At 47.9% G+C, this 27981-nt stretch overlaps 4 protein-coding genes across 12 annotated transcripts in view; 2 read left to right on the top strand and 2 right to left on the bottom strand.

The window, feature by feature from the left end:
- The first annotated feature begins 278 nt into the window (after positions 1-278).
- On the top strand, positions 279-4353 carry MXD3 (MAX dimerization protein 3). Its single transcript, XM_060635143.3, has 6 exons — positions 279-494; positions 748-853; positions 1504-1533; positions 1661-1775; positions 3876-4059; positions 4134-4353. Exons 1-6 carry the CDS (start codon positions 425-427, stop codon positions 4247-4249), a joined length of 621 nt encoding a protein of 206 aa, XP_060491126.3. The 5' UTR covers positions 279-424; the 3' UTR covers positions 4250-4353.
- A 540-nt stretch (positions 4354-4893) lies between these two features.
- On the bottom strand, positions 4894-8265 carry PRELID1 (PRELI domain containing 1). The gene is made up of 5 exons (XM_060635142.3): positions 8008-8265; positions 7217-7442; positions 5868-5981; positions 5676-5754; positions 4894-5445 (listed from the first exon to the last, which is right to left on the bottom strand). The coding sequence occupies exons 1-5, from the start codon at positions 8097-8099 to the stop codon at positions 5297-5299; spliced, it is 660 nt and encodes a 219-aa protein (XP_060491125.1). The 5' UTR covers positions 8100-8265; the 3' UTR covers positions 4894-5296.
- Positions 8266-8364: 99 nt separating this feature from the next.
- On the top strand, positions 8365-13395 carry RAB24 (RAB24, member RAS oncogene family). 2 transcript variants are annotated; one of them, XM_060635144.3, is made up of 9 exons: positions 8367-8636; positions 8718-8866; positions 8950-9018; positions 9226-9304; positions 9412-9479; positions 9556-9655; positions 9870-9920; positions 10060-10122; positions 10240-10617. In XM_060635144.3, exons 2-9 carry the CDS (start codon positions 8750-8752, stop codon positions 10302-10304), a joined length of 612 nt encoding a protein of 203 aa, XP_060491127.1. In that variant the 5' UTR covers positions 8367-8636; positions 8718-8749; the 3' UTR covers positions 10305-10617. The 2 variants fall into 2 exon arrangements, with proteins under 2 accessions (XP_060491128.1, XP_060491127.1); XM_060635145.3 differs by lacking the exon at positions 10240-10617 and adding an exon at positions 13238-13395 and having other exon boundaries at positions 8365-8866.
- NSD1 (nuclear receptor binding SET domain protein 1) overlaps positions 11816-27981 on the bottom strand; it is a 146892-nt gene continuing 130726 nt past the window's right edge. For all 8 annotated transcript variants that reach the window (XM_060635131.3, XM_060635136.3, XM_060635137.3 and 5 more), the window contains 6 exons: positions 27593-27862; positions 26135-26251; positions 24714-24855; positions 21783-21889; positions 19823-20027; positions 11816-18220 (listed from right to left, as the gene is read on the bottom strand). In XM_060635131.3, the coding sequence (XP_060491114.1) occupies positions 16590-18220; positions 19823-20027; positions 21783-21889; positions 24714-24855; positions 26135-26251; positions 27593-27862 (2472 nt within the window). In that variant the 3' untranslated portion in view covers positions 11816-16589. The remainder of the gene's footprint in view (positions 18221-19822; positions 20028-21782; positions 21890-24713; positions 24856-26134; positions 26252-27592; positions 27863-27981) is intronic.

Genomic DNA, 27981 nt, shown 5'->3' with positions numbered 1-27981 from the left:
TGGGGCCTCCCAGAGACCACGGGTGCCCGGATTACCATTAGGGGCAGAGTCTTCGCTATCAACTCCGGGCTGGAAACTGAGGCCCTGATACTCCAAGTAGTCGGCGTGGGGTCGCTGAACGAAATGGGCAAGATGCGGCCCCATTCAGCCTGGGGACTCACTCAAAAACTGGGCCTGGAGGAAGCGCCCGTGGCAGCCCTGGGAGTCTGAGGGGCCGGGCTGGCTCGTGGAGGTGGGCTGCGGTTCCCTGGTCCCTTTCCAGAGGGGCGGGGCCAAGAACTGGGCCGTCCGGGGGCGGGGTGTCTCGGAGGCGGTGCCGGGGCCCCTGTGTTTGTTGCACCGTGTCAGTTACATTGTAACAAAAGTGGTGCAGCCGCTCTTAGGGCCAGCACTTTAGGCCCGCTCGCCACCAGCTGTCTCCGACATGGAACCTGTGGCCAGCAATATCCAGGTCCTGCTGCAGGCGGCCGAGTTCCTAGAGCGCCGCGAGAGAGGTGAGGAAGAAATATTGGTCAGACTCCAGGCAGCAACCTCGCTGACACAGGCCTAGACTAGACTTGGCTCCCAACTGGAAGGACGCATGCATGGCCTTAGGCAGTAACCCTGAGGCACCCTTTCTCAGTTTGGCGGGGTGGTGGGGTTGGGAAAATGGCCCTGGCGCCAAAAACCCTTCCCTGACCGTGCCTTGCCAGGGGCGCCTTCAGGGACCAGCCCCAGCCTGAAGCGGGCGGGGGCTGTCTCTGGCAGAAGCTGAGCATGGCTACGCGTCCCTGTGCCCGCACCGCAGTCCGGGCCCAGTCAACAAGAGGAGGAAGCGATCCCCCCAAGCTTCTGGCACGCTGGACAGTGGGCGGTGAGGAGTGCTGGGGACGGTGGGGAGAGGAGGGGGGATGGGTCCCTTCATCGGGCCTCACCTTTGCCCACTTCCTCCTTGTTGCTTGCATCTCTGGGCCAGATCCTTACCCTGGAGGCAGTTCAGACCTCTCCTGCCATCTCCTCACTCCCCTCTATTCGTTCAGGGACTATTTCTTGAGCACCCCTGTTGTGTCAGGAGCTATAAATAGGATACTTCAGGGTCCTTCTTCCACTCACACTAGCACACTCCACATCTCACTCCACTCGATTTCTCCCACAGGCTTCCTCCTCTTCTCTCGTGTCAGCCCTTTGCACATGCTATTCCCTCCAATTTTAATGCCTCTCCTTCCACTACCCACTTTGGATAGCTTGTTTCTGGCCCAGCTCAACTGTCATCTCTGCCCAGGAAGCCCTTCCTGACTGCTGGTAGGTGGCCTCTTTCGGACCCCACAACCACCTGGGCAGGCCTCCCAGCTTTTGGCCCCATTTGTCTCTTTCTCTCCTGGGGATTCCAGTGCCCAAGGCCGGCACAAAATCCCCACATTGGGCTAGTTTGGAGCAGACAACTATAGTGGATTTTAAGCCCCTGGGGCTGAGGGTGTGGTAGTAGCTGACACCCCCTCACCCCATCCTCCCTGGCATTGACAGGTCTGTGCACAACGAGCTGGAGAAGCGCAGGTGAGTCCTAGCTTTGCCTGACATCACCAGGCCCCAGGAACCACCTCCCTCTGGCCTCCCCTCCCCTACTGCCCCTGTGGCCAGCAAGGCTGGGCTGGCACTGCCCTCCAGACCCCTTCCCCTGCAGGAGGGCCCAGTTGAAGAGGTGCCTGGAAGAGCTAAAACAGCAGATGCCCCTCGGGGCTGACTGTGCCCGGTACACCACACTGAGCCTTCTGCGCTGGGCCAGGATGCATATCCAGGTATGGAGCTACCCCTGCACCCTGGGGCCAACCTGCCAGAACTCCTGAGAGGTATAGTAGGGAGGGGCTGAGTGGAACTGGGGAGAGAGGCCTGAGGTCATAGGTCAACAGTGTGACATGGGACAGTTCTCTATGCTTTTAGCTTCCATATGTGTGAAGTAGGAAGAAAAGCAGAAAGTAAGGATTGTTATGAGGCTTGAGTTTGCTCAGTAAATGTTCACAGCTATTACAGCTATTATATCACTTCAATCCTAACTGGCAAGTCACTTAGCCTCTCTGGACTTTACCCTCCTCTGTAAGGAGAGACATGTCTGTTGACAATATTTTGATGTGTCATGTGTCAGGGTCCCTAGAACTGCAGAGGGCTGGTTTTCACTCTCCCACTCTCCCATCCTTCAAGGCCTCCGGTTCTGAGCCCTCTACTCTAATACCATTTTGGAGAGTAGTTCCAGAGGCCAGGAGAGGGGAAGGTCAGAGGAAGTCAGTCACCTATCCTCCCAGGGCCCTTCCGCTGCCTGGGCTAAGCTCAGCACCCCCTGGTGGACAGGAGTGGGGTATGCCCCAGGCAGCACCCCTACTCCCACCCCCAATGGGAGCTTAGGGAATGGACTAAAAGTGGCCTTGGAAACAAGAGGCCTTTTCTTGTCCTTTTGGCCCTTTTGGCCTAGGAAGAAAATGGGGGCACAGGAGGCTAAGGACCAAGCAGCACAGCTAATGAGAGGCAGAATCATAACCCAGGCCCAAGTTCCCTGATTTGCAGTTTCCTTCAAGTGTTTATTGAGCACCTGTTCTACCAGGACCTGTTGTAGGCACCAGGGGTTGTGGTAGAGAGATCCATGTGCTTATGCAGCAAGTAAATCACGGTGTAGGGAACGTCAGCACCACCCCATAGTGCCTGCATCCCTGGACTCTGTTGAAGGACACCCTGGTCAGGTAGCAGGCCCATTTCTCACATGGAGCTTGCCTGGTGTGGTTCTTGGAGAGATAATGTGTGCCCCTTGGGTGCTGGCTGGCTGGCCCATGGGCAGGAGCTAGGGATTGCTCCTTCCTTGAAGTCCTATATCCCCTGTCCTGGCCCTACCTGTTTTGCCTTCTCCAGGCCATCTTCCATCGTCTTCCATCTTGCCCTAGAATGTTCTTTGTAGCACATAGATCTCCTTAGGTCTACTGCTGGAAACCTTCCGTGGCTCTTGACAGGACAGTCCCAGTTCCTGCAAAACTGCAGGCCCTTCACAACTCAGGCCTTGCTACTGGTCAGCTTTTGGTCTCCCATATCCCTGTGCCCCACCAGAAAAGCTTAAGTCTCCATGCTCTTCTCAGTTTCCCTCTGCTATGATGCTTCTTCCTGCCCCATTTTGCCTAGGCAGCTCTTACTTATCCTTCTGCACCCAGTACAAATGTCCCCTCATCCAGTACTCCCCTTCTTGTTGACTAATGCAGACTTCTGCCCACCAAAGGCTCTGGTGGGAAGACCCTTGGCCCTCCAAGTCCCTGGAACCCAGGCTGGCAGAGCTTGAGGAGGATTAATGCTGAAGGCGCAGGGTTCCTGGGAGAGTCTTGACTAGGAGTCACAAACTGGTAGCCTCGGTTTGGTCTATAGTTTTCTAAAAATTTATATTAGTTGGCAGCACTTAAAAGGACATTTGACATGAAAAAGTCTGACTTTCCAGCTTCTCTTAAAGAAATCAGGATGTCTGGCAGCACCAAGTCCATTTGCATGTGGCTGTAACTGGCTATTACCTGGAGGTGGCCACCTTGAGTCGTGGTGCCCACTTGCAGGTGTGTGGCAGTCCTCCCCAAAACCTGCTGCTCGCCACTACAAGACTCCGTTCACATCGCTGGACCAGGCTCTGAAGGCCTGAGATCGTGGTGCCCGCCCTCCCCAACTCCTCAACTCCTCAACACGAGAGCGTTCACAGGCCATTTACATGGGCCCAGAGGGCAGGAGGGCTGGCTTCCCAGAAGATGCGGGAGCTCTCTGGGGCCCAAATTTAGACGCCCCTGGTCGGGAGCAGACAGTCACTGTTGAGGTGTGGTGGGATGAACCCCGGGCCCCCAGGCAGCTGACCCCACAGCCCCTTGCTCCCTTGGGACCTGCAGAAGCTTGAGGAGCAGGAGCAGCAGGCGCGGCAGCTCAAGGAGAAGCTGCGCAGTAAGCAGCAGAGCCTGCAGCAGCAGCTGGAGCAGCTCCGGGGGCTGGCAGGGCCAGGTGAGAGGGAGCGGCCGCGGGCAGACAGCCTGGACTCTTCAGGCCTCTCATCGGAGCGTTCGGACTCAGACCAAGGTGAGTGCTCCGAAGCTGAGGGGTTGTGTAGACTGAGTGGGCCGGGTCTGCTGACTGGACCCTTCCCTGTGTAGAGGAGGCAGAGGTGGACGTGGAGAGCCTGGTGTTCGGGGGCGAGGCTGAGCTGCTGCGGGGCTTCGGCGCAGGCCAGGAGCACAGCTACTCACACAGCAGAACCACCTGGCTATGACCTTCACCGCCCCAAAGTGGGCCTCTACCCTCAGACTACTCTCCGCTCTGCCGGCAGGAGTCCTCCCCAAAGCCTCAGGGGCTCGGAGTCACCTCCTGTTGCAATGGACTAAAAGGACCCTTGTGTGGGAATAGGTGCCTGCCCCCAACCTTGCCGCCGGCTGTCCCTCCTGGGGGAGGGGTGCCTGGGTTTCCCCTGAGCCCCATGGGGCAGGCCTTAGGCCTGGGCCACTCTTCCAGGCCTTTTTTTTGTAGCACTTGGCTCTGCTGTCCCCAAGGGGGCAGGAAGCCTCTTGGGCCCTCACATTCCTTCCTAGACAAGGCTCTCTGGCCTTTGTCCCAGATACTGTACAGTATTTTCATTAAAAGCCTCTTTACTAACTTCCTGTACATGGTCTTGCCCGATGAAAATGGGGAACTCCCAGCCGCAGACAAACTGGAAAAGAGGAAATGAGATCAGTAGCCATTACTGACACTGTTGACCATACCAGCCGTGTCCCTTTAATTTTCACAGTTGGGGGCTGTCTGTCCCCAGTTCATGGGCGGGACGAGGCTGAGTGAGATGACTTGCCTGAGGTCCAAAGCCAGGAGAGCACAGAGTCAAGATTCAAACTAAAGCTTTCTGACTCCAGAGCTAGGGCTGACTGAATTCAACAAGTATTTATTGAGTGCCTGTTATGTGCTAGGCATTGTTCCAGGTACTTGGGACACATCAGAGAGTGCAATAAAGGTCCCTGCCCTCATGGAGCTTACAGTCTAGCATTTATTACCACTGCATCTGCACAATGCCTGTGACCCTGGGCACTTCACCGCGCCTCTCTGTGCCTGTCCTCAGCTGCCCGATGCGGGAGTAAGCAGGCCCAGCTCAGACATGGTAACATGCCTGGTGCACTGTAAATGGCAAACGGGACACCCACCCCCAACCCACCACCCAGACAGTAGAAAGGGCTGGAAGTTGACTTTTAATAATAAAGTACAAGGGTTTGGAAAGGGTAGAGGGATTTGAGCCGGGTGGTCAGGTGTCCTACCGCACCAGGGCCTGGGCTAGCTACACAAACTGCTGCTGCTGCTGCTGCTGCTTGGTGGCCGCCTTGCTGGCAAGGTCCTTGGCCTTCTCTGTAGCTGCCAGTGCCGTCTCCTTTGCCTTCTCCTTGGCCTCCTTGGCTGTCTCAACAAGGGTTTTGGAAGGGGCCTCACCTGCAGCAAAGGGCAGGGGCTGGCTTCAGAGGATGCCAAGAGACCTATTTCATCACCCCTCCATGACACTCACCCTCTTTGGGCCAGGCCCCATTGGAAAGGTGGTATTTGCCCCAGGGGAGAGATCAGGAGTCCCAGGCTTAGAGTGGGGTGGTGATAGCCACAGACTCCACACAAATCAGGGCAGCTAGGACTTGACTCCAGCTTCTCTTTGTGCCCAGAGCCCTCACCTTGCAGCTTGGCCAAGATGTATTCAAAGCCCTTCATAGTCTTGGTCACATTGCTTTTGAACCGGGCAAGGCCAAATTCCTGGCAAAAGAAGAAAGGGGTAAAGCTTTGGAGCTTCCCACTGATCCCTAGCCAAGCCTTTGTGCCAAATGCCTGGGCCCCCAAAGACCCAGCACCCCCACAAAGCTGCTCACCTGGACAGCTCTGGAGACACCAAATAAACTAGAGGAGACCCAGGCTTCCCGGCGGATTTCGGTCCAGCCGCTGTTATCAGAGTTCACACAGTAAACACATCGTTCCTCCACCACCTGTGCGGGGAATCAGGCCAATCACAACTGTAGGGGTGTCTTTCACTTTACCAAACTTGCACATCAATGTGATCCCCTGCCTCTCTTTCACAAGGTAAGGCAATAAAATGAAAACGTACTTCTTTCACTTACTGTATGCCAAATCTGCATTTTAGGAAGAGCAAGAACATAAAAAAGGCCATTTTGCTAACACCTCTCCTCTAACTCTTCAAACTAAAAGGCATACAGACTCGAGATCAGTAGGGTGCCTTCCAGCTCTATCCTGGTCCTGGATTTTGTTTGCTAGGTTTCCATGCAGTGCTTTTAGCCTGCCTTCCACCACTACAGCTCTTGAGCTCCCATTTCCAAAATGGAAATCTGGCAATCGTCACAGCTCATTATCAGAGAAGTGGACCAGTATTTCCAAAAGAAACATTTAAAACACATGTCTTGACAGCTGGATCACTATCTTTGTAATTTATAAAAACAGGTTATGCCCTCAGGATAGTCTGCTGTGAAGCCTTCAGAAAACTCTGGGGGAGAATATCAAGGTGCCTGCTCACTCTGTGACCTTGCAGGACACTTCCCCTCTCTGAACCTCACTTCCCTCTTTGCATAATAGAGAGTAATACCCACCTTTCCAGGGTCACTGTGAAGATTAGCTGAGAAAGAGAATGAAGAGTTCTCTGAAAGCTTTTAGAATATTCACAAGCGAGAAAATACTGCACTAGCTTTCTTTAAAGTTTTCAAGCTTTTTTATGTGCAAAAAATCAAAACGTGTATGAACCTCTTCCACCAAAACCTCAGACAAAAATCCATTACATAAGACAGATAAATGTCTTAATAAACATCATAAGACAGAACTCCTCTAATTATGGGGCAAGAGGCCCAGAACCTCTCCCCTCTGAGGCACAAAGGAATTCCTTATGGCTTGATGGACTCATGTTTGAAAATTACCACCTCCCTTCCTCAGCATCACTCCTGTGAGCCCAAACTATACATGTGCCAGGCACAGTGAGGGTACTCTGTATTTAGTACTTGGAACAACTCTGTAGAACAGGTACCCTCAGTATCAATGAGTTAAAAGACTGGTCCAGAGATACTAACCAGCTGAAAAGATCATCTGAGTTACACTCTAGAGCTATCACTCCCTAGTAACAGATCTGCCCCAGACCATAGAAGTTCCTTCATGGCTCCCTAGCCACAGGTACCTGGAGTTTTCTACTTCTGGGGGAACAAGGGGAGGGTAGTCTCACCATCAGCCGGGCATGGTTGATGTTCCAGGTGAAGGTGGTCATGGTCTGGTTCTGCGGGTCCACAATAGAATCCTCCAGGATGTACACCGAGTGAGCAACATTGGCAGGAAACAGTCGCTCGGCCCAGCGGGGCATCCTGTTAGTCTTGGTCAGGAGACGCCGGGACAGGAGCTTCTGGTCAGGGGTCACCTCCCGGTGCACTATGTCTTCCGTCAAGACATGTTTGCTGCAAGTATCAGAGTAAAGGTGACTCTAGGGAGCATGCCGCCTGTTGGGTTTCCCATTTGGAGCCTCCTGGCCCAGAATGGCCATGCCTTCCCCAAACTTGGCACGATCACCTGCAGTGATAAGTGGCGTGCCTCGGACCTGATCTAGAGTTCGTTGAGCCTATCCGCAGGCAAATTCCAACTCCCGCCCCCCTCGCTGACCGGTCCAGCTGGACCTCATGATTTATTACACCCGTGGAGAATGCCACAGGCACTGGAGTTGGCCAACGCCCGGATTTCCAACCTCAAGATCCCTCCCAACTCAAGTTCCCCCGCCTCTTCCTGTCTCACCACCCCGAAATGAGAGAACCTTGGACTACAGCCTCAAGTAAACCACCGCCCAGGCCCAGCCTCTTTCCACTACCTTGCAGGCCTGGCCGCTTCCCGGATAGGGTTTTCTTAACCTACAGATGGCCACGGTTCCGCCGATCCCCTACCTCCGACTCGATGTCGAGTCCTTCCCGGCCCCACACTTCGATCTCCAAACAGCGAGAGGGGAGGACTGCTCTTTCCAGGGCCACGTACCTATAGGGATTCGGGTACCGCTGCCAGAAGGCAGCGAACACTTGGTCCCAGGAACTCCGGAGCACGCTCTGGCCCAGGAAATACTTCACCATCGTCCCGGCCGGGGCGGGCTCAGCGTCCAAGCAGCATCAGGGGTGCAAAGCCCGGGGTGGGCACGCGGAGGCCGGGCCGCGACTCGGCGCACGCCCTCCAGGCTCGCAGCTCAGTCACCACCGCACCGCGCCCAAGAAGCCGTCGCCGCCATGAGGAGTTGTCCGGCCGCGCGCAACTTCCGGCGCATCCGCGCAGTACCCACCACTTCCGGCGCCCGCACACGTGATCCCGCGGCCCCGCCCCTCCCTCCTCACCCCTCCCCCTCCCCCGCGGGAGTCGCGGAGCTGCGGGTCTGACCCAGGTTGAAAGGGCCCCAGGTTCCGTGGGGAATCCGTGCGGGAACAACGCCTAAGCCCAGCAAACGAGCTGGGCGGTGGCGTGCGGCGTGCGGCGCCGTTAAGGGCGCTGCCGCGCGCGCTCTCAGGCCGCCCCGAGTCCTGGGGGGACTTCGAAGGAGGATCCGCGCCTGAGGCCAGAGAACGGGGCAGACGGGGGCACTGCCGGAGGCCGAGCCGACGCAGTGTCTCCAGTCGTAGGTTGGTGCCTGGGGTCGGGGACCGAGGTTTGGGCGCTGCCTGCCTGAGCGGAGATCCGGGTTTGCCTCCGCCCCCGCTCAGGACCCTGACGCGGGTGAGGCGGCCCCGGGAGCATGAGCGGGCAGCGCGTGGACGTCAAGGTGGTGATGCTGGGCAAGGAGTACGTGGGCAAGACGAGCCTGGTGGAACGATACGTGCACGACCGCTTCCTGGTGGGGCCCTATCAGAACGTGAGTGCGCTCCGCGGGGCCGGGCACGAGTGGGAGGGAGCTGACCGGCACCCGCGGCCCTGATCGCTTCCCCCTGATTGCAGACCATCGGGGCCGCCTTCGTGGCCAAGGTGATGTCCGTTGGAGACCGGACGGTGACTTTAGGTATTTGGGTAAGTCCCCTGGGCAAGTAGTCCTGAGATCACCCAATCCTGAGGAGGCTTAGGTTCTCCTATTACTGACTGACTTGTCTCTTAGAGGCCGTTCTCTAAACCCCAGTTTAAAAATAGGGGTCTGAAGGAAGTGATAGTAGTTTGCAGTCTTGGGGAGTATACTGCTCAGTAACTCAGGCCAGGGCTAAGCCGCTCCCTGCCCTTCAGGACACAGCAGGCTCTGAGCGCTACGAGGCGATGAGCCGAATCTACTACCGGGGTGCCAAGGCTGCCATCGTCTGCTACGGTAAGAGAGGCTCTGGCCTGTTCCTCAAACAAGAAGGGTTGGGTGTCAGGCCGGCCTTAGAGAACAGCCCCTGACCCTTGGTGTGTTTCCTGTGGTCCCACATCAAGACCTGACGGACAGCAGCAGCTTTGAGCGGGCAAAGTTCTGGGTGAAGGAACTGCGCAACCTAGAGGAGGTAAGTGCCAGACCTCACCAGAGGACCAGAGGCTGGTGGTCCATGGGAGTGACCCTGACCTTGCCTTCTGCTCCAGGGCTGTCAGATCTACCTGTGCGGCACCAAGAGTGATCTGCTGGAGGAGGACAGGCGGCGTCGACGTGTGGACTTCCACGACGTCCAGGACTATGCAGACAGTAGCTATTCCTCAGCTCTCTGGGGGTGGGGGAAGTGGCTGCTTGGGTGGATCATAAAATAGGGACTGCCTTAGCTGCCATGGCAAGATCCCTTGGGAAAGTCTTCTTGCCTCCCTGAATGTGTGGGGTCCATTAAGATTCCCTGAATTGCTAGCCTTTCCCTTTTTGTCCACCTGATTCTCAGGTAGGAGGCTTTAGTCATTTCTCCTTACAGATATCAAAGCTCAGCTCTTTGAAACATCCAGCAAGACAGGCCAGAGTGTGGGTGAGTGCTGTCCTGGGCCTCACAGCAGAACAGGCAGGGGCACCAGAGGCGGCAGAGAAGAGCCTAGAGGGCTGGGTTATTGGGTGATTCCAGGGTTACTGGCTTTGAGCCCTCACTGACTTGTCCTTTTTCCTGCCAGACGAGCTCTTCCAGAAAGTGGCAGAGGATTACGTCAGTGTGGCTGCCTTCCAGGTGATGACAGGTGTGTGCTTCCCCAGCCTCTCTGGAGACTTCCTCTAGGCCCGCTGCATCTTGCCCCCTTCACAAGTTACCTGATCCCCAAACAGAATGGTGCTAAGTTGCCACCTCTCTTTGACAGAGGACAAGGGCGTGGACCTGGGCCAGAAGGCAAACCCCTACTTCTACAGCTGTTGTCATCACTGAGTCACCACCGCTCAGCTCACCTGGCCTGGGGGGCTGAAGGGGATATTAAAGGGATTGCCCCAGAAGAGCTAGACCTAGCTCTCATCTGGGGTTGAGTGGTCAACTGTCTGAGCTACCCCCAGTCCCCATGGCAGCAGGGGTGGCACCTGCCTGTGCTGGCCCATGGAATGGAGGCAGCATTGGTCTGACTGATGGGCACGAGGAGGGTAAAGGCTTATTTGGACCCAGGCTCCTGCCCTGGACAGCACTTGTGTCTTCAGATTATTTAAGTGGCTTCTGATTTGTAAATAAAATCAATGCACTGTGAATCACACTCAGCCCCTCTCCCTGCTGTGCCAAGACACCTAGTTCTTTCTGGGACCACCTGGCTGTCCTAACTTCCTATATTAAGGCTCCTACCAGCTCTTACTCTTTTGGAAACCAAGTAACTTCACCCCAGGGATGCAGCTGAGATAATAGAGAAACAAAAGGGCTTTTTCCTGTTCTTTAGGGGAGACAAAGATAGGTGAGGTTGTGGTTGGGGCAACGCAAAGCAAAGCTCACGATTCCATCTTGGTGTCGAGAAGAGCAAGGTTTAAATGGTGTCCAGAGATCAAAGGGTCAAGTACTCCTACCTCAGACTGGCTGGTTCTACCACTACTGTCATGTCTAGGTCCATGAGTCATGTCTGTGGCTCAGATCCTAAGCTTCTCAGCAGTATCTTACAATGTGGTTTAATGGAAGAAGAATCCTACATTCTGCAAGACAGAAAGGTCTTTTAGATCCAGACTGGGATCCAGTTCAGCTATCAACAGAAAAAGGACCTGAACTCGGCCTGAGTTTCTCATCTGTAAAATGAGGTGACCATCACCCAGTTCAGGATGCTGAAGATCCAGAGCAAAAAGTAACTCTAGGACTGAATGCTTGTCTTCTCACGCTACCCCCCGCCCCAGGGCTTTGTGCTGAAGGGGTAGGAAGTTCAGGACTAGGTCAGAAGGAGAGACAGACTCCGAAGATTCCCTCAAAGTATATTTTTGGGCCTTAGAAGTATCAGGCATTACTGTACACAGGGCTGATGCTTCCTCTTCAACTAAAAAGCATATGGCAGTTCTTTCTAGTATGGGAGGCCTGGGCCAGGTCTTCTACAGTGCCTAGCACCTATCTCTGAAGAACTAAAAACCTGGCCAGAATGGCCAGACTCACACTCAGAAAGTACTATGGTTCCACTTCCCTTTTTAAAACCAATTCCTCAAAATACCCTTCCTTTATGGGTAATGGAAGCTTCCTGTATAGGGGCTAAAACAGACACCAGCCATTCCCAAAGGAAGTGAAAAACATTCTGGCAGATGGTGGCTGCAGGGAGAAAACCCACACAACTCCTGGGAGATGCTTAGAGGAGAGGCTCACCTCCACCAAGTCCCGGACCTGGGAACTATCTCAGGGGCTGGTTCTGCTCTCACCCAAACACATCCTCCCTCCTGTTAAAGCTACATCTCCCCACGGACAACAAACAAAACACAGGGCAAGGGCCATAAGAGTAAAGTTAAACTTTACTTTACAGTAATTTTTCTATATACAAAGAATTACAGTACATGTTTATGGGGACTCCTACAGGGCTCCCCTCTTTTTCACTAAGAGTTTCACTTACAGCTGACCATCTATGGGGGGAGGGGGCAAAAGACCAGTGATGGACCTCAGCCGACACCCCCCCCCCCACAACCCTTTCTTAAAAATATAGAGATCTCTATTGTCAGCTTGTTTCTTTGCCAAGACTTAGCTGCTCTTCCATGAGCTCCTGTGTGCTGCACTCATCCATCTTCAACACACTCCTCTACATGCACACACAGGCAGCACCCACCTTGGACCTGGAGACCGCCTGTTCTCTGCCCCTCCCCTGGAAGTTTAAAGCTCCAGGACCATTCACTTCTGCTCCTACTCCCTGGGCTCATCTCCTGTCCACAAAGCTTTACTGGACTTCCAGCGTGTTACACCTGAAGCCCCTCAATAGCCTGAAGTTTTGAAAGCCATGGGAAAGCAGCTCCAGAGAAGGGACCATGTAAGAGTTTAACATGATTTTGCTTATGCTGGTAGGAAACATTTCTTCTCAGGCGGTGGATTTCTAATTAAAATAAACTCTTTCCACCTCCTTAAGAAATATTACCCTTAGTCTTCATAAGCAATAGAGGTGCTCCCATGAGAGTGGAAGAGGTAGAGAGGGGCAGAATGTAACCGAAGGAGAACCCCACAGTAGGAGCTCTCTACCAACCTGTCCTAGGCAGTGTGGACGGAGACTACACCAGGTGACAAGGTGACACCAGCCCTGAGAAACTCAATGACCACCCTCGTCTGGATACAGCATCTCTTCCATTTAGGACTGCGCTGAACCACTCCAGGGTTGGGTGCAGGATTCACTGAGGCTCTGCCTTCTTCTCTAATAGAGCCTCAAAGAAACCATTCCACATGAAATTTCTTCCTCCCAAACAGGAACCCGGGTTTCTCAAGTCACCAGTCCCTCACCCCTTGGCAGTGCTTATTTATACCAGAAAATTAGCACCATCATTACATTTTTTTGTGTGTGTTCAAAGCAATTATCTATTCTTATTTCAATTGTACTACAGCAACCTCTGGCCCTGCTGCACTGGCCCTAGGAAGCTCGGTTGAGAGCTCACTGGCTGTAGCCAATGAAAGTCTCATGCAGCAGCTACCTAGCTCTAAGTGATCTGGAATGTCTAGCTCATGAAGCAGGCCAAGCATTATTCAGCAGGAAAAGGGGCTGTGGCAGCTCCTTTCTTGTCATGATCTCAGGTTAGGACACTGGGTCACTCTGACCTCCTGGTTGACAAACCCCAAGAGGATGACAATATCCCCCAAAAAGCCTTAGGAGAAAACCCACTTTATAGGAGCTGAGGGCAAAATCCATCCACATTTAGTGCTTTCCTGATTCCTCTCCACAGGGGAAGCTGCCAGGACCAGACTTCCTTCCTGCCATTCTGTTCTCATGATGTGACCTGGGAGTCCAGCTCCAGTAAGTAGATGCTGCTGAGCCTGGAAAAGGATCGCTGATGCACTTCGTGCCCTGACTGTAGTGTGGGGTAGAGAATGTGAAGATAAAACAATTATTTCCATCAATGCTAAAGATGCAGATTTGGTAGTTTTTCATTAGAGGATCAACACAGTGATGTAAATCACCTCAAACTCAGTAACTTCAGGGGGAAGCAGACATTTAAAAACCTGGGATGCTTCTGTAGCAATGACAGCTATTTTGCTATTACAATGGGTTTGCTCCAGGAGAAGCAAATGAGGCTTTGAATTCAAATTTCAACAGTTTTTCTGACTTAACAGGGCTAGGAGACATATTGGTTCTTTAGTTACCTATGGAAGCCAGCCATGGCTTCCCCCTCTGAAACATTTCCTGAGGACTGGCTTAGAGGCAGACGCTCTTGAGATCCTGATTTCCAGGCCCTTGGCCAAATACCAAAATACCATCCTGCACAAAGATCAGGAGTTTCTAAGAGAAAAGCTTTCCTTTTAACTGCCAATTCACGCCCTCTGGAACAAAGGTCTCAGTACAAGACTCCAGGAGAGTCCCCAAGGGCTGGCAAGGTCACTCCCTCACCACTGTCCTTCATGCAAGGGTCTCAATTTCCCAACAGACCAGTCCTTCTGACTCTGCTTCTAATTGTATGGTGACTGCTTTCAAGATGTTAACAATCTGTTATCAGATGCTGCTATCAGTGGGCCTGATAGCTCAATTTCTAGTTTCCATTCCACCTAAGAGTCTTTCAGTAACCCTCACAAAAGCCTGGCTGTCCATCCATTTAGATAAAGAACTGCCACCATCCCCCACCCCAAACCAAGCACAACTCAAAAGTTGTTTTCCCAGGCAAGTCTGGAAGGAAGTTTCCAGTAAATGGTGGAGAATGGAAAGAACCAAAACAAAATCACAAAGTGGCCAATCATGGCCCACCTTTCCCTTAACTCCTTGTCCTAGAGCGGCTGTCAAGTCAATTACCTACCAAAGCCTACTTCAGAGAAGCTATTTAAGGATCAAACTTCTCCACTTAAAATTTTTTTACATAGCCTGCACATACCCCGCCCCCCCCCAAATTCACAGTTTATTTCATGAAACAAAGAGCTACGGTAATTTAACACACAACATAGTGAAAGGAGATTCTGACAGTGCAGTGCGAATATTTTTTTCTGATCACAACTACTGATGACAGGAGAGAAAAGGGCACAGGACTGGCACCAAGCAAACCCTACTCATACAGCCTAAGAGATTAGGGAAAGGGACCTACTAGCTGCAGTTATATACTTATTATTCTCACACATGATAAATACTTAATATAGTGAACTTTAATGTTCTGGGTGGATTTCTTTAAAAATATCTTTTCCATGGTTTAAAATTTTTTTTAAAAGAAAATAAGATGCTTTGTTTTCTCTTCCTTTTGAATAAAGAGCATTTCCTCTCTCATGATGTGGGAAGAGAGGATGAAAAGGGGAGAACTAGGCAGGTGGAATTTACAGAGGATATTCCGAGGTCTAAGTGAGATGCAGAGGTATGCCCCTAAACTTGGGACAGCCCTGCCCAGCCTCGTACCTCTGCCTGAGTTCAAGTGTCTCATCCCGAGACAGACTTTGGGAAATAGATGCAAATTCTTCTTTTAATCTTTATATAAAGCGCAAATGCTTCTGTAACTATTGTTCCCTCCTTAGAAATGATATGGGTAACCTCAATAGGAACTTAGGAGGAGGAAATTGGGACAAAATACAGAATCCTGTTGAGGGTGTAAAAGCCATAACTGAGACAGAATGGCCGGGAGACATTTGGGCCAGGAGATGGCCTGTTGGCTAAAGCTGCTGGCTAAGTTGGCAAAGCAGAGAGGTAAACGTTTGGTCTAGGGACAAAGGAGGGGTGAGTGAATGGGAAGGAACTGGCCAAACAGCACTTCCTGTTGGCAGTTGGTGAGCTGGGTGAATAGTAGGGCAGGGTAGCACCAACAGATTTCCCAGCCCTTGGGCCCCAGCTCAGGGCAGCAGTAACAGATAATCAGCAGTTATGAGGAATCATCTCTCAGACTGGACATTGCTCTAAACACCATATCTTGCCAGTCATAGGGGAAGGGTTCTGGCTTGCCTTTGAACTAAGTCAGCAGGCAGGTGCTCTCAATATAGAACACAGCAATTCTCAGGGATAGGGTGGTAGAATCTACCAGTGAAGGAGAGGACTCCCTCCATTCAGGTAGGAGGGCAAAGGATCAAAAGAGAAGTAATTTTCTATCAGGATCTGGCACTCTCCCTGAGCCAGCAGTAGATCTAGCCCAGAGCTTGCCAGAGATTCCCTATGTCCACTGCCCGACTCTGAAATCTGAAAGCACCTGAGTGTTTGGGGGGCAGGCATGGGGTGGGTTGATGTAAAAGGAGGAAAATCAGTAGAAGAGAAAGGTAAGCTTGCCAATTGCCTTCTTATACTCTGGGAAAGCTACGTCCTTGTAGAGCTCAGCCCCCACAACCAGCTACTCTGCCCAGGACAGATCTTTAGATTCTGCCCAGCCAACAGCTCCACATGGCCTTGATGCAACCCCCTCTCACCTATAGAGGAGACCTCCACATAAGGGTGTGTGCATAAATGTGCACACTCAACCAGGAGACACTTACTCAACACAACCACTTCTGGGGCCACAGAGGACATTACAAAATGAGTCTGTGGAGCCCCAGGGCCCCTCAGAACTTCCTGTTATTTCCTGGTCAAAGGTTCGTGAAAACAGCCTGGGAACCCAGGCAGGCATGTTAGGCTCACAGGGATCAGGTCTTCTTTATCTCTGTATCTCCTGTCAGTGACTAGCACCTGGCCTAGGACATGTGAATGCTCAAGAAATCACCACTGATATGAATAGATGTCAGTTCCTCCCAAGTGTTCATCAGGGCCCTCAATGGGGCTCCGTAGAACTAGAGAATTAGCTTCGAGAGCCCCTCTAGCTTCCAACCTAACCAGTGGAATTGAATCCCATGCTTGACTCCAGAGTGGACTTTTTATTTCAAGTTACCATGTGTAAAGGTTGGAGGAAAAAGACCCAAGTCTGTCTGTCTCCTTGGTTGGGGCCCACTTGGATTTCCATACATGGTTTACACAACCACATGCCCCCACTGGCTAATGTCACAAGAGTTCTGAGTGCTGGGATATAAGGAAAGAATAACAGTGGGAAAGTGTTGGGGTCTGTTTTTTTAAGAGGGGAAAAGAAAGATGATTTCCCTTCCCCAAGAACCCTGGGGGCAGCTGGTCTGGTCATGTGACATTTACTCGTATTATTTCTGTTCTGACTCTGCACACTTGTGACTGGAAGGAGCCTGGTTAAGAGCTGGAAGTGTATTTTGCTCTGGTTTAGGGTCTTGCCCTCTTCCAAGAGACCAGCAAGTCTGTGCCAATGTCTGTGTGCTCCCAGAGGACCAGCAAGACGGTGATATTGTCTGTCCAGCCACTATGGGCCAGAGCCCTGGCCCTGGTGAGGCCTTTCCCAGGGCCCAGGGACTCTGCTCTGCGGTTGCCAACTTCTTCTCTTCAGTACAGAGGGAGGATGGGGCCTTCCCAAGAGGCCTGAAGGATTGCCCATTCTTGGCAGCAAGTCCAGGTAGTTGCTGGCCTCCAGCCATCTGCTTCACCTGCTTCACCAGGCCCGGTGCTTGACTGGGAGGCCCTGGTGTCTGCTCCACCCCCGCAGATGCTCTTCCTGAGGCCGGAGTTGTTGGCTCATATAAAAAAGCCTTGGCAGGAGCCTGAGAGAGAAGTCTGGCCTGGGTGAGTGATTTAACCGCTTGCCAGGGGTGCTCCGAAGGGACTGCTGCTTTCCCTGGTGGCTGCAGGATAGGATCTGCCACACTGCCTCTCTCTACAGCCCTCGGCATCTGCCCTAGACCTTTGCTGGCAGTCCATGAGCTTGATTCCAACACCGGCATCTTGTCATCAATCTGTGATGTGACCTCATGAGGTGAAGCAGCCCGTTCTTTCTGGTGAGGAGTTAGGTCCATGAGATCCATTACCAAAGCAGCTCTATTTTTTGACTGAGTATTCTGGTCCACGGGCCTCAGTGCTTTTTCTTTAGCTACCAGGGTCTGGACCACAGCTGATAGTACTTTGTCAGGAGGTGGGAGTCTCTGGGACAAAGAAGCATGGGATTTGTCGGGGGGCCTGTCTGAAGTCTGGGGTTTGGGACCACTGGTGACTAGCAGTCTGTCTGGAGGTGGAAGTCTTAGACCAGTAGGGACTGGGGCTTTCTCCAGTGACTGGGGCCTTGGGCTGGCAGCACCTATGGATTTATCCAGCCTTGGGTCAGCTGTCCCCAGAGGTCTTTCCAGTGGTTGGGACCTGACTGAGGGTGAGGAGCTTATGCCGGTCACTGGAGAGGGTTTGTCAGATAGTTGGGGTCTTGGTCCTGCCACTGCAGGTGGCCTGTCCAGTGGCTTCTGGCTGGATACCAAGGATTGGGGTTTGGTCCCCGACCCAGCAAGGTCCCTGACCCTATCTACAGGCTGGGGCCTGGAGTCAGTTCTGTCAGGAGGTCTTTCAGGCAGCGGTGGCCTCTGACAAGTTCCTGCCAGAGCTTTTTTGGACAGTGACAGTGTCTGGTTGGTGTCAGCAGGCAGCTTATCCAACATCTTGGGCCCCTGAGCAGCCACTCCTGATGAATGCTCTGCCAGGTGAGTGCCTGGGCCTGGAGGCAGCGGTACTGGGGGAGGCACATACTCACGGATCTCCCCAGGTTCCAGAGGGTTGGGCCCGCAGGGGTCATGCTCAGTACAAGACAAACGCCCATCCAACTTGGAGATGAAGAGCATCCCTTCCCGATGCTGCTTACAAAAGGAACTGGGACACATCTCACAGAAGGAGGCTGCTTCCTTCCCACAGATGTCACACTGATGCCAAGGACACTCCCATTTCCCTGAAAACACAGATGTGAAACAAACCCTTAGGAAAATAAGCAAGGTACATGAAATGGGCCATGGCTCTGAGCCTGGGTCAAAGGAGTGATTTCAAACTGCCACCTTCTGCAGATCAGGTCACTCATCCAATACCTCCCCTTGCCCCAGAATCTCAGATTCTCCTGTACAACACATAAAAATAAAAGCCAAGTACCAAATAGCAAGTAAGTATCAACTAAATATACAAGCAGAGGTAATTTCTTATTACTATGACTATTTCTATCAAGGGGGAAAAAAACCCAAATGTCCCTTTAGATAGAATGTGAAGATATTACTTTCACAGGTTTGCAAACTCCATTTGTCTTATATAGCCTTTAAAATATTCAACTCTAAGGGGATAATCTCAAGTATTTAAACTTCTGCTTATTTGGTTATATTTAGGAACAGGGAACTGATACACAACTGTGAAAAATGGGAACAGATTTTCCTTTGCTCAATTTTAAGCCTTGAAACCAGCACAAACTTGACCTATACTGTGCACACAGAACCAGTGGAAAAGACCTTTACTTACCATCTATTTGCCCCCATTTCATGACACCTGAGAGTCTCTGCCATGGACAGTGTTTCTGCCTCGGCTCATAGTTTTCAAATAAACTATGCTAGCCCTGACTCCTGGCTCATAGGCAAGATCAGTTCTAGTGTGGCCTGTGCCAGCTATAATCTTGAGTTACTGATTTTGAAACGATTCTCCATTTCTATTTCCTGGCGCTGACAGGTCATGTTGTGGCCTTGCCCTCACACTACCTCCATTTATATGATTTCATTACCCTAGCAACTGTACACTGAAGGAAAGCTAGTTCAGAGACAAACTCCTCTCACTCTCACCCTAAAATTCTTCTCTTTCTGCAATTCCCGGAAGCAGGCCACTAGTGACGTATAATCTCACTGGGAGTGGCTCCATACTGCTTTCATACCTCTGTCATCAAAAACAGACCACATATCCAAGTGCCTCAAAACTCTTCTAACTCCAAGTAACTGCTCAAAAGTTAGTGGCTTCTCTAGCTAGCAATTCCCAGACACTGTCTGCCTAAGCAGCTCTCTCACGCGTTAGCTGATACAGTTGACTCTCCTTCAGAGGGGTGTAGGTGAGGGGGGCTAAAAGGGTGTCTAGTCCACAACTCACTGACTGGAATAACCCCAAACTCTATGCTGTCTTAACCTCTCTTTCTTTAGAAAGGAAACATGGCTTAGTGGCCTTGAGGTCAGAAAACCTGGCTTTCAGTCCAGCTCCTCCATCTATATGCTCTATTGTGACAATTCATCTCACCAAACTGGACTCTCAGTTTCCTCATCTGCATCATGGGAAGGTGAAAAGGTCTCATCTTTATGGGTTGCTGGGAGGATAAAATAACATAACATAAATTGTAAATAAAGTGCTTGACATATGATGAGTAAGCTTCTGTTCGCTTCTCTGTAACCTAGGATTCCAAGCCTTTATTGTCATTTATTTCCAGAATGAGAACATGAACCATACCCCCTCAACGCTATGCTTGGGAAGACCAAGGGGCTGTTACAATTACAGCAGAGAACAAAGAGCACCCTAAATGGATTTTAGCACCAACCTGCTGGTCGCTTGGTTAGATTGAGACAGTCAGCGTGGTAAACTTTTGGGCAGCCTGGCTTCTTGCAAGAGACGAGCTGGCCAGCATCCCCACAGCTGAAACACTCATCCTCTCTCTCCTTTGTGATTTCACCCTGGGTCCTGCGCTTCCCCTGTTGCTTCTTCTTGAATTTCTTTGACTTTTCTTCCGTGGCAATGGGTTGATTCTAGAGGTCAGATATTGAGCAGTCAGCATTCTGTCGATACATTAGTTGTATGATCTTGACCAGGTTAACTATTCTCTCTGAGCCTCAGTCTCTCCTCTGGGAAGAGACAATCCTCATAGACTGTTGTAAAGATAAGAGAAAATACAGGAAAGGCACCTGGCACATCATAGGTACCCAATAAATAGTTGCATTAATTCTAACTTTTCTATGAACTACTCCTGCCACCTGCATGAAATAAGAGAAATAAACTTTTTTGTTAACATACAAGGCTGGTATTAAAGGTTCCCCTTTTGTAAGTTTTATTTTTATGTTTGTCTGGGTATGTATGTGTGTGTATGCATACAGATTTCTTAATTTATTCAACACCCCTTCACTGAGCACTTTAGTAAGAGTCACATGCTAGGAAGACACAGAAAACTAATTCATTATCCTTGCCCTCAACAAGCTATGTGCCTTCATCTATGTCAAATTAGATTCATGTCCACTACTCCCCAAGACAGACCCTGGTGCAGCCAGCACGTCTCCTCTGTGTTCCCTGCAGCCCACACTTGCTTACCAAACCCCATGGTTTTCATCGCATTATTTATGTTAGATTAGAAACATCCAGGATCAATTCAACTTATTACTATCTCACAGTGATCTCCCATTTCTAAACTTCTCTCAAAATTCTTTCTCACTGATTCATGTGTGAAATGTTACATAGATGTTAAGGATGCAGAAACTGATATCCCTAGTGAATGTAACACCTTTACACTTGTGTTAAACATAGTTATTATTTTGATTTATAGGGAATAAATCAACTGGACACCTTTAAGAAACAAGACCATTTAACCAACCAACTAATGAAAAAAAATATAAAGATAATTTTGTTATTTAACAAAAGAATATTTTGTGGGTGTTCATCATCTTCATGTGTTTTTGAACCCCTTTAGTTATTGGTTTCTATGCTAATTTGCATTTTTCAGTTCTTAATATTGACTTCTATAATCAAAAAAGCATAATAGGAAATACCCAATTGGAGTCATTGTGTAGTTTACTCTTCATCAAAATTAAACTTCAATTTTCAATGTACTTTAACTTATGATAGAGAAATCTAGATGCATGTTCATCTATTATGGTCCATCCATTATGTAAAAAATTTAACAGTCACTAAAGATGATAGTTAAGAAGACGATGTAACAGCAAGGAAAAAAATTTTATAGTATTTAAGATACAGACTTGCAAGCAATTCTTTACATTTACAGAATTGTAGATCAGTTAAAATGTACATAAAAACCCAGGAAGTAAGACACAACAATATTTATACTTTGTTAAGATGAAAAGATTAAGGGTCCTATGTTTATCTACAGTGTTATACTACATTTAGAATCTTAAATTCAATATTGGATTTTTTGATAGCTTTAAAAGAGAGAGAGAGGGAGACACAGACACCAAGAATGTAAGAAGCTTATTAGGAAATGTAAGTGAGATTAGCTGAGACCAATAAAGACATGGAAAGTAACCTACTTTACGGATTCCTATTTTACAGTTTTTTTAGCTAGAAAGGTATCACCAATTAGAAGTCAGACTGCTTAAAACACATCAACAATACCCAAAGATCAGCTCTTGTATAACCAAACTGATCATCAGAATGCTTATTTAAGTGCCAGACCCCAATGTTTTAATTCCAAAGAGACATCTTAAAGAGTCAGCCGTGCCACTGGTTAGGGAGGGAGGACCACACCATTATTCCCGATGGAAACGTTTGGAAGGTACCTTTGGCCTTACACCCAAAAAGCCACTGCAGTTTGGGGCTCCACATTTGCAAACAGTCTTTCCATTCCCAAGACATTCTAGGTTGTAGTTGAAGGTAAGTTCAGTGCCTGCATAAAAGACCATGAATATATTAACATCTATGGCTTTGATTACCTTATTTCTTTAAAAAAATTTTTTTTAATGTTTATTTTTGAGAGAGAGACCGAGCAAGCGCACAAGCAAGCACGGGGTAGAGACAGAGAGAGAGAGAGAGACACAGAATCTGAAGCAGGCTCCAGGCTCCAAGCTGTCAGCACATGGCCTGATGCAGGGCTGAAATGCACAAACTGCGAGACCATGACCTGAGCTGAAGTTGGGATGCTTAATTGAGCCACCCAAGTACCCCTAATTACATTATTTCTGTATTAATCATAAAGGATACTGACTTATTAGAGAACAAAACTTTGGGAGGGTAGGAAGGGATTTATTAACTCTAACACCACTATATTAATAAATTCTAATCCTGTAAAATTATTAATCAGCAAATACACTTAATAACAGAAAAACATAAATGGCTCAGCAACTTAGTATTTAAAATAGCCTTTACTACAGACATGTTAATTATCCCAAGTTGTTTGTTTTCTAACCCATTCAGATACTAAATATATTAATTCATTACCAAAACCTAACAAACAACAACTCATTGTATACAGTGATTTGCTAGGCACTAGGAATGCAAGTATGAAGAAAACACCTGTTGTTCTGTGCCAAACCTGGCAGAACTTAAGTAAGAGAGACATCTCAATACAGAGTAATGCCAGAGAACTCTATACCACAGACCTAAGGTCTGGCTTTAAATCCCTGTTACTACAATCTAGCTGGGTGATCTGAGCCCTGAGTACATTTGTTAAATGAAGAAACAACAATAATCTCACAAGCTTGTTTAGAAAATTTGGCATAATGCACATAGCAGTAATTTGTAAACTTTAAAAAGAGATGTACAGGGGCTCCTTAGTTGGCGCAGTCGGTTGAGGGTCTGACTCATTTTGGCTCAGATCATGACATCATGGTTTGTGAATTCATGCTCCACATCAGGCTCTGTGCAGATGGTAAGGAGTCTGCGCCTCCCTCCCTCCCTCCCTCTCTCCCTTCCTCCCTCTCCTTGTCTCACACGCACTCTCTCTCTCTCAAAATAAATACATGAGCTAAAACAATTAAAAAACAAAAAACAAAGATGTACAGATTTAAGATACAAATTGTCCCCTTTCTGTCAAAAGTGCATTTTATCAGAGCAAAGAGCAAAGAAAACACACCAACATTCAAATTCAAAGCACATTAGGGAAAGCCTAACAAAATAATTCTCTATATGTATACAAAAGAGACTATTTCTGGGTGGGGGTAATGGTTCACCATTAACATATAAAATGATAATCATTAGGTCAAAATTATCAAATCTTAGGAAGATTTCCCATTGCAGACTGACCTATCTTCCATCAGTGAGACTAACCAATACATATAGTTTTTCATCTAATATTGAATTAATATAGATCATTATTTGCTTATTTGGCTAAGCAAATTATAAAGCAGCTGCCTTACATTTAGGGGTCCAAATGGTTCGAATCACTCATGTCCTGGTGAGGTTCACAATGTAAGGAGCTTACAGGAACTGAAGACTGACCCAGATAACAGCAGGGTTATGTCTCCCCTCTCACACCCACTGTGAAATACCACACTGAATGATAGATAATTCTATTCATACAATTCCATTCTTATTACACAATTTATAAGTATATAACTGAATTTTTATTAATTTAATGCACTTATAAAGCAACTCAACCATACATATACAAAGTTTAAGATAGCAGGATACTTGACATAACCTGCTGCTTACCCACCATCCACTATATAAACATACTGCACAGAGAATAAATCAGAAGGTACCGGTACACATAAAAGAAAGACTCATATGTTTCTAGAAAAGAGTCCAATATACAATAATCCTTGAGAGGTCTGCACTTAGGGGATGGCAAAGGGCGATGGAGAAAAGATAAACAAGGAGTATGATACATGTAGTAGACAAAGTATAACAGGTATGTGAAGAATCCACGAAGCTGAATGAGATGAGAGCAAGCTGAAAAGTTCAGACTCTACCTGCCAAGGCTGCAGCTCCCACAGACACTCCACATAGCACTGAGCACATTCTGTCTCATTCCCCTTATCCCACCCATGCAGACTGGAAGTCAAGTGAGAACAAGAACAAGGTCTGTGAATTCCCACACCATGCTACTTGAGCTAAGTGAATATGGGAGAAAAGAGAAGAAAAACTTGTGCTGAGATTGGTAGAGGAATCTATCCCCAGGGATAAAGACTATAAAGTTCCAAGTACAAATGTACTGAAAGCAGTCAGGAGAGATTTAAGAACTAAAGTCATGTGGCTAACATTTGAGTAATTAATACACAGGACACTCCTCCAGGGTGGTTAGAAGTGCCAGACTTAAGAATTCAAGTAACATAGGTATACCATATACCTCGCATTTTTGCAAGGATTAAATATAATATGCTTGGAACAGTGTCTGGCAGTGGTGCCAGGGGCTGAGGAGAGAGAAAATGGGGGTTAGCATTTAATGGGTGCACAGTTTCACTTGGGGAAGATGAAAGGGTTATAGACATGGATGGAGGTGTTAGTTGCACAACAACATGAATGGATCTAATGCCACAAAATTATACACATTAAAAAATGGTTAAATGATAAGTTTTATGTTATGTATATTTTACCATACCACCACCACCAAGAAAATACTCCAAGCCAAGTACCACCTGGTACCTGTAAGTCTTTTATATATCCTCAAGAATTTGCAAACCTCATTTTGGGATTATGGGGCATATGGGAATTTTTAGATGCTCAAACCTGACATTCCTTTCTTAGCTCCAGAATCCTTAATTGATTCTTACCTGCTTTAATGTCACTCAGGGCAAAAAGACCAACACGGGTATCTCCATTCACAGACCATTTCTGTGTTTCACAGTTGGGCTGGCAGCAATGATTCATGAACCGAGCATAATTTCCTTTGGGACCAGCGTCAATGATTCGGTCCTAGAATTCCAAAAGATGCTGCTCATTAGACACTTCCTGTGTATTTTAATAAGCTAGAATTCCTACTTGTCAAATCTGACTCTCCCAGGAGTGGTTCTCAAAGTGTAGTCACTAATCCACATCTGTTACTTGCTAGAAATGCAAATTCTTGGGCTGCACCTCAGATATACTAAAGCAGAAACTTTTAGGTGGGGCCTAGCAATCTGTGTTATAACAAGCCTACTAGATGATTATGATACATGCTGAAGTTTAGGACCACTGTCTTAGAAGCAGCAGCTTGTCCCATCCTCTCAATTAGGTAGTCCTGAACCCTGGCTACACATTAGACATCACCTAAGTAGGGGGCACCTGGATGGCTCAGTTGGTTAAGCGTCTGGCTTCAGCTCAGGTCATGATCTCAACAGTTCATGGGTTTGAGCCCCATGTCAGACTCTGTGCTGACAGCTCAGAACCTGGAGCCTGCTTCAGATTCTGTGTCTCCCTCTCTTTCTGCCCCTCCCCTACTTGCACTCTCTCTCTCAAAAATAAATAAAAGTTAAAAAAATTAAAAAAAAAAAAATCACCTAAGCAGATTTTAATACTGATAATGTGACCCCATCTCAAACTAAGATGTGAATATCTGGAGGTGATGATCTCATAAACCAAAGGGTTCAACTTGATAAATGTTCACAAAGTTTCACACCAGGAAAGAAATCTGTTGTAACAGCCAGTGAAAGAGGTGGAGGTGGAGAGCTGGCAGACCCTAATATTCAGATACTAGGAAGAATCTGATACACAGAAAATAAACACACTAAGATGCTAGAATCAGGAATGAGTCCCAAATAGAATTCTAGGCACCAATGAAATGCAACTCATCAGCAAATTCCTATAATTGGAAAGATGAGTTGGGTTCAGAAGCTGAGTTCTAAAATCAATTTTTAAGACCTTCTTAATGTACTAAATATTAACAAATCAGTTTCTCAATCTGTAAAGCAAAAGGGTAAAAGAATGATTATTTTACTTTGTTGGCTTCAAGTTTTAATCCTATAGGAAAAACTAAAAGACATAATACCCAAATTAAACAGTTCAAAAAGAAAGCAAATAGCTTTGTTGCCTCTGGCAATGAATGTATACCAAGAAATGGGCAAACTGAGCTACTCCAGAACCTTGACCAAGCAATCCCTATAAATTTAAGGGAAAGACATTATTTTGGGTGGTGAATCCATGCCTACAAACACTATGACTAGGACAATATCAATTTCACAATCTTATAACAATGGAAGTAACACAAATTACTTACTTTGTCTAGGGTAAGCATATAGAAATTAGTGATATCATGTTCTTGGGCATAACGGATTCGAGCTCTGCATTCTTCTTCATCTATTAGCTCACCCACATACTCATTCACAAATTCACCCTAGAACAAGAAATACCTCTTAATGGCAAAAAGCACAACTGTGTTCCCAGGTAGACCTTATTTTTTAAAAAATTAATGAAAATAACAATCTCCAAAGAAGTTCATGTACACGTAACTAGTCACTTTAGCAAAGGATTATTCAAGAAACACAAATACGATGCTTCAACTATTTGACAATGAAAACCACCTCCCCACTCCTATCATGGTTACCAGGAGAAAGACTGGGATACACTGGACAATGAAGATCAACCAAGATGAAAGTAAGTAAACTAGGGCTCCATTATAATGCTGACATGGATAGTTGAACCCTTTAAGTGCCCCCAAACCTGAAAGTCAGTTTCCCTAAACTATGATCCTTTTCCAGAGAACGTGCTCTGTCTGCTGCCTTTCCACATTTTACAATACTGTCCTCCTGACACTGTGGCCATACTAGCTTTCACTCTTGCTGTCCACCTTGCCTGCAATGCTTTAACACTCAACTAGTCTAAGCCAACAACTATTTGTCTTTCAATTTTCAACTTAAAATATTCTCAGAGTCAAAGCTAGTTTCAGGCCCTTTACCATTTACCACTGCCTCCAGAACCCTTTGTGCTTCCACACTGGGTGATTACTTGATCAATGTCTGCCCCCCTTAGAATGTAAACTTTATGAAAACATGAACCATGTCTCTATTATTGATCACTGCATTTGGAGCACAATGCCCAACACACAGTAGATAATAACCACTTAGCAAATAACGAAACAGACTGATATTCACTTCCTTTTCTAGAGACAAACTTCAGAATTCTTCAGAAAGCATAACTAGAATAAAGTTTATTTTATTAAAATGTCAAGATTTATTCTACACAAAGACTACATAATATTATCTATCAGAAACTTGCAGGTCCTTCTAAGTTTGAAATTGTAGATGTTAGTGTGCTTTTTAGTACAGAGGGCCTAATCCTCTTCTTCATTTTCCATGAACTCAAACCCAGTGAAAACAGATTTTATTAGGTGATTAACACCTTTGTATCACATGTTCATTATCCCCTTTCTCTTAACTACAGGTTCCAGGATTGTCACAAAAGAGCAAATAAGGTCACAGTATCTCTATGAATTCCCTTCATTTTTTCATCCTCATACACAGTGAACATGTTTAATACTAAGGACTTTAGAGGTAAAGGAGACTTTCCCAAGCCTATAAACTCTAGAAGGACACAGCAAGACTAATAGTAAGGTTAATCCTTAACTATCTTATCTTCCCTCTAATGATCATCTCCTATTCATCAAGAATAACTACTCCTATTAAGCAAATGCAAAGAAGAAAAAAAAAATCTATAAATTATGAAAAACTTTCTTCACCTTTTTAATATCGGTTTTTGTCCGGAGACCCCAGCCCCTCTGTAATGTACGAAAAATTTCAACCTCTGGATACTGGCGCTTAGTGAAGCACTGGTTTTGGCAGCGTCCTCCGGCAGGACATACTGTGGGGTGGCACTCATAGAGCAGCATGCGGTTGATACACTCGGAGTCTATCCCACAGGGGTTATCATCAGTAGCTTTACAGTTGCAACGGGGAATTTCAGACAAGTCTGCAGTAAAGATTTGTACCCTGCCAATAGGACGGTTCACCTGGAAAAGAAATACATACTATAGAAGATCAGGCAAGCCAACACAAGCCAGTTTAGGACCTATTAAAAGACAGACGTCTTTTCCTTGAAGTTGAATGCCACATTTTACAGGATTTTGAA

This window comes from Panthera onca, chromosome A1, assembly GCF_046562875.1.
Source record: "Panthera onca isolate mPanOnc1 chromosome A1, mPanOnc1 haplotype 2, whole genome shotgun sequence".
Lineage (NCBI taxonomy): Eukaryota > Metazoa > Chordata > Mammalia > Carnivora > Felidae > Panthera > Panthera onca.
Note: the sequence above shows the minus strand (reverse complement) of the source record. Positions and strands in the feature narration are given on the sequence as shown.

What these genes read in the sequence shown, in the direction of transcription:
- MXD3 (XM_060635143.3), top strand. Translation starts at nt 425, where the DNA reads ATGGAACCTGTGGCCAGCAATATCCAGGTCCTGCTGCAGGCGGCCGAG. An exon ending in CCTAGAGCGCCGCGAGAGAG is followed by an intron (nt 495 to 747) that starts GTGAGGAAGAAA and finishes TGTCTCTGGCAG; the next exon opens with AAGCTGAGCATGGCTACGCG. An exon ending in GGGCCAGGATGCATATCCAG is followed by an intron (nt 1,776 to 3,875) that starts GTATGGAGCTAC and finishes TGGGACCTGCAG; the next exon opens with AAGCTTGAGGAGCAGGAGCA.
- PRELID1 (XM_060635142.3), bottom strand. Translation starts at nt 8,099, where the DNA reads ATGGTGAAGTATTTCCTGGGCCAGAGCGTGCTCCGGAGTTCCTGGGAC. An exon ending in CGGTACCCGAATCCCTATAG is followed by an intron (nt 7,443 to 8,007) that starts GTACGTGGCCCT and finishes TGATACTTGCAG; the next exon opens with CAAACATGTCTTGACGGAAG. An exon ending in CATCTTGGCCAAGCTGCAAG is followed by an intron (nt 5,446 to 5,675) that starts GTGAGGGCTCTG and finishes CCTTTGCTGCAG; the next exon opens with GTGAGGCCCCTTCCAAAACC.
- RAB24 (XM_060635144.3), top strand. Translation starts at nt 8,750, where the DNA reads ATGAGCGGGCAGCGCGTGGACGTCAAGGTGGTGATGCTGGGCAAGGAG. An exon ending in TGGTGGGGCCCTATCAGAAC is followed by an intron (nt 8,867 to 8,949) that starts GTGAGTGCGCTC and finishes CCCTGATTGCAG; the next exon opens with ACCATCGGGGCCGCCTTCGT. An exon ending in AACTGCGCAACCTAGAGGAG is followed by an intron (nt 9,480 to 9,555) that starts GTAAGTGCCAGA and finishes CTTCTGCTCCAG; the next exon opens with GGCTGTCAGATCTACCTGTG.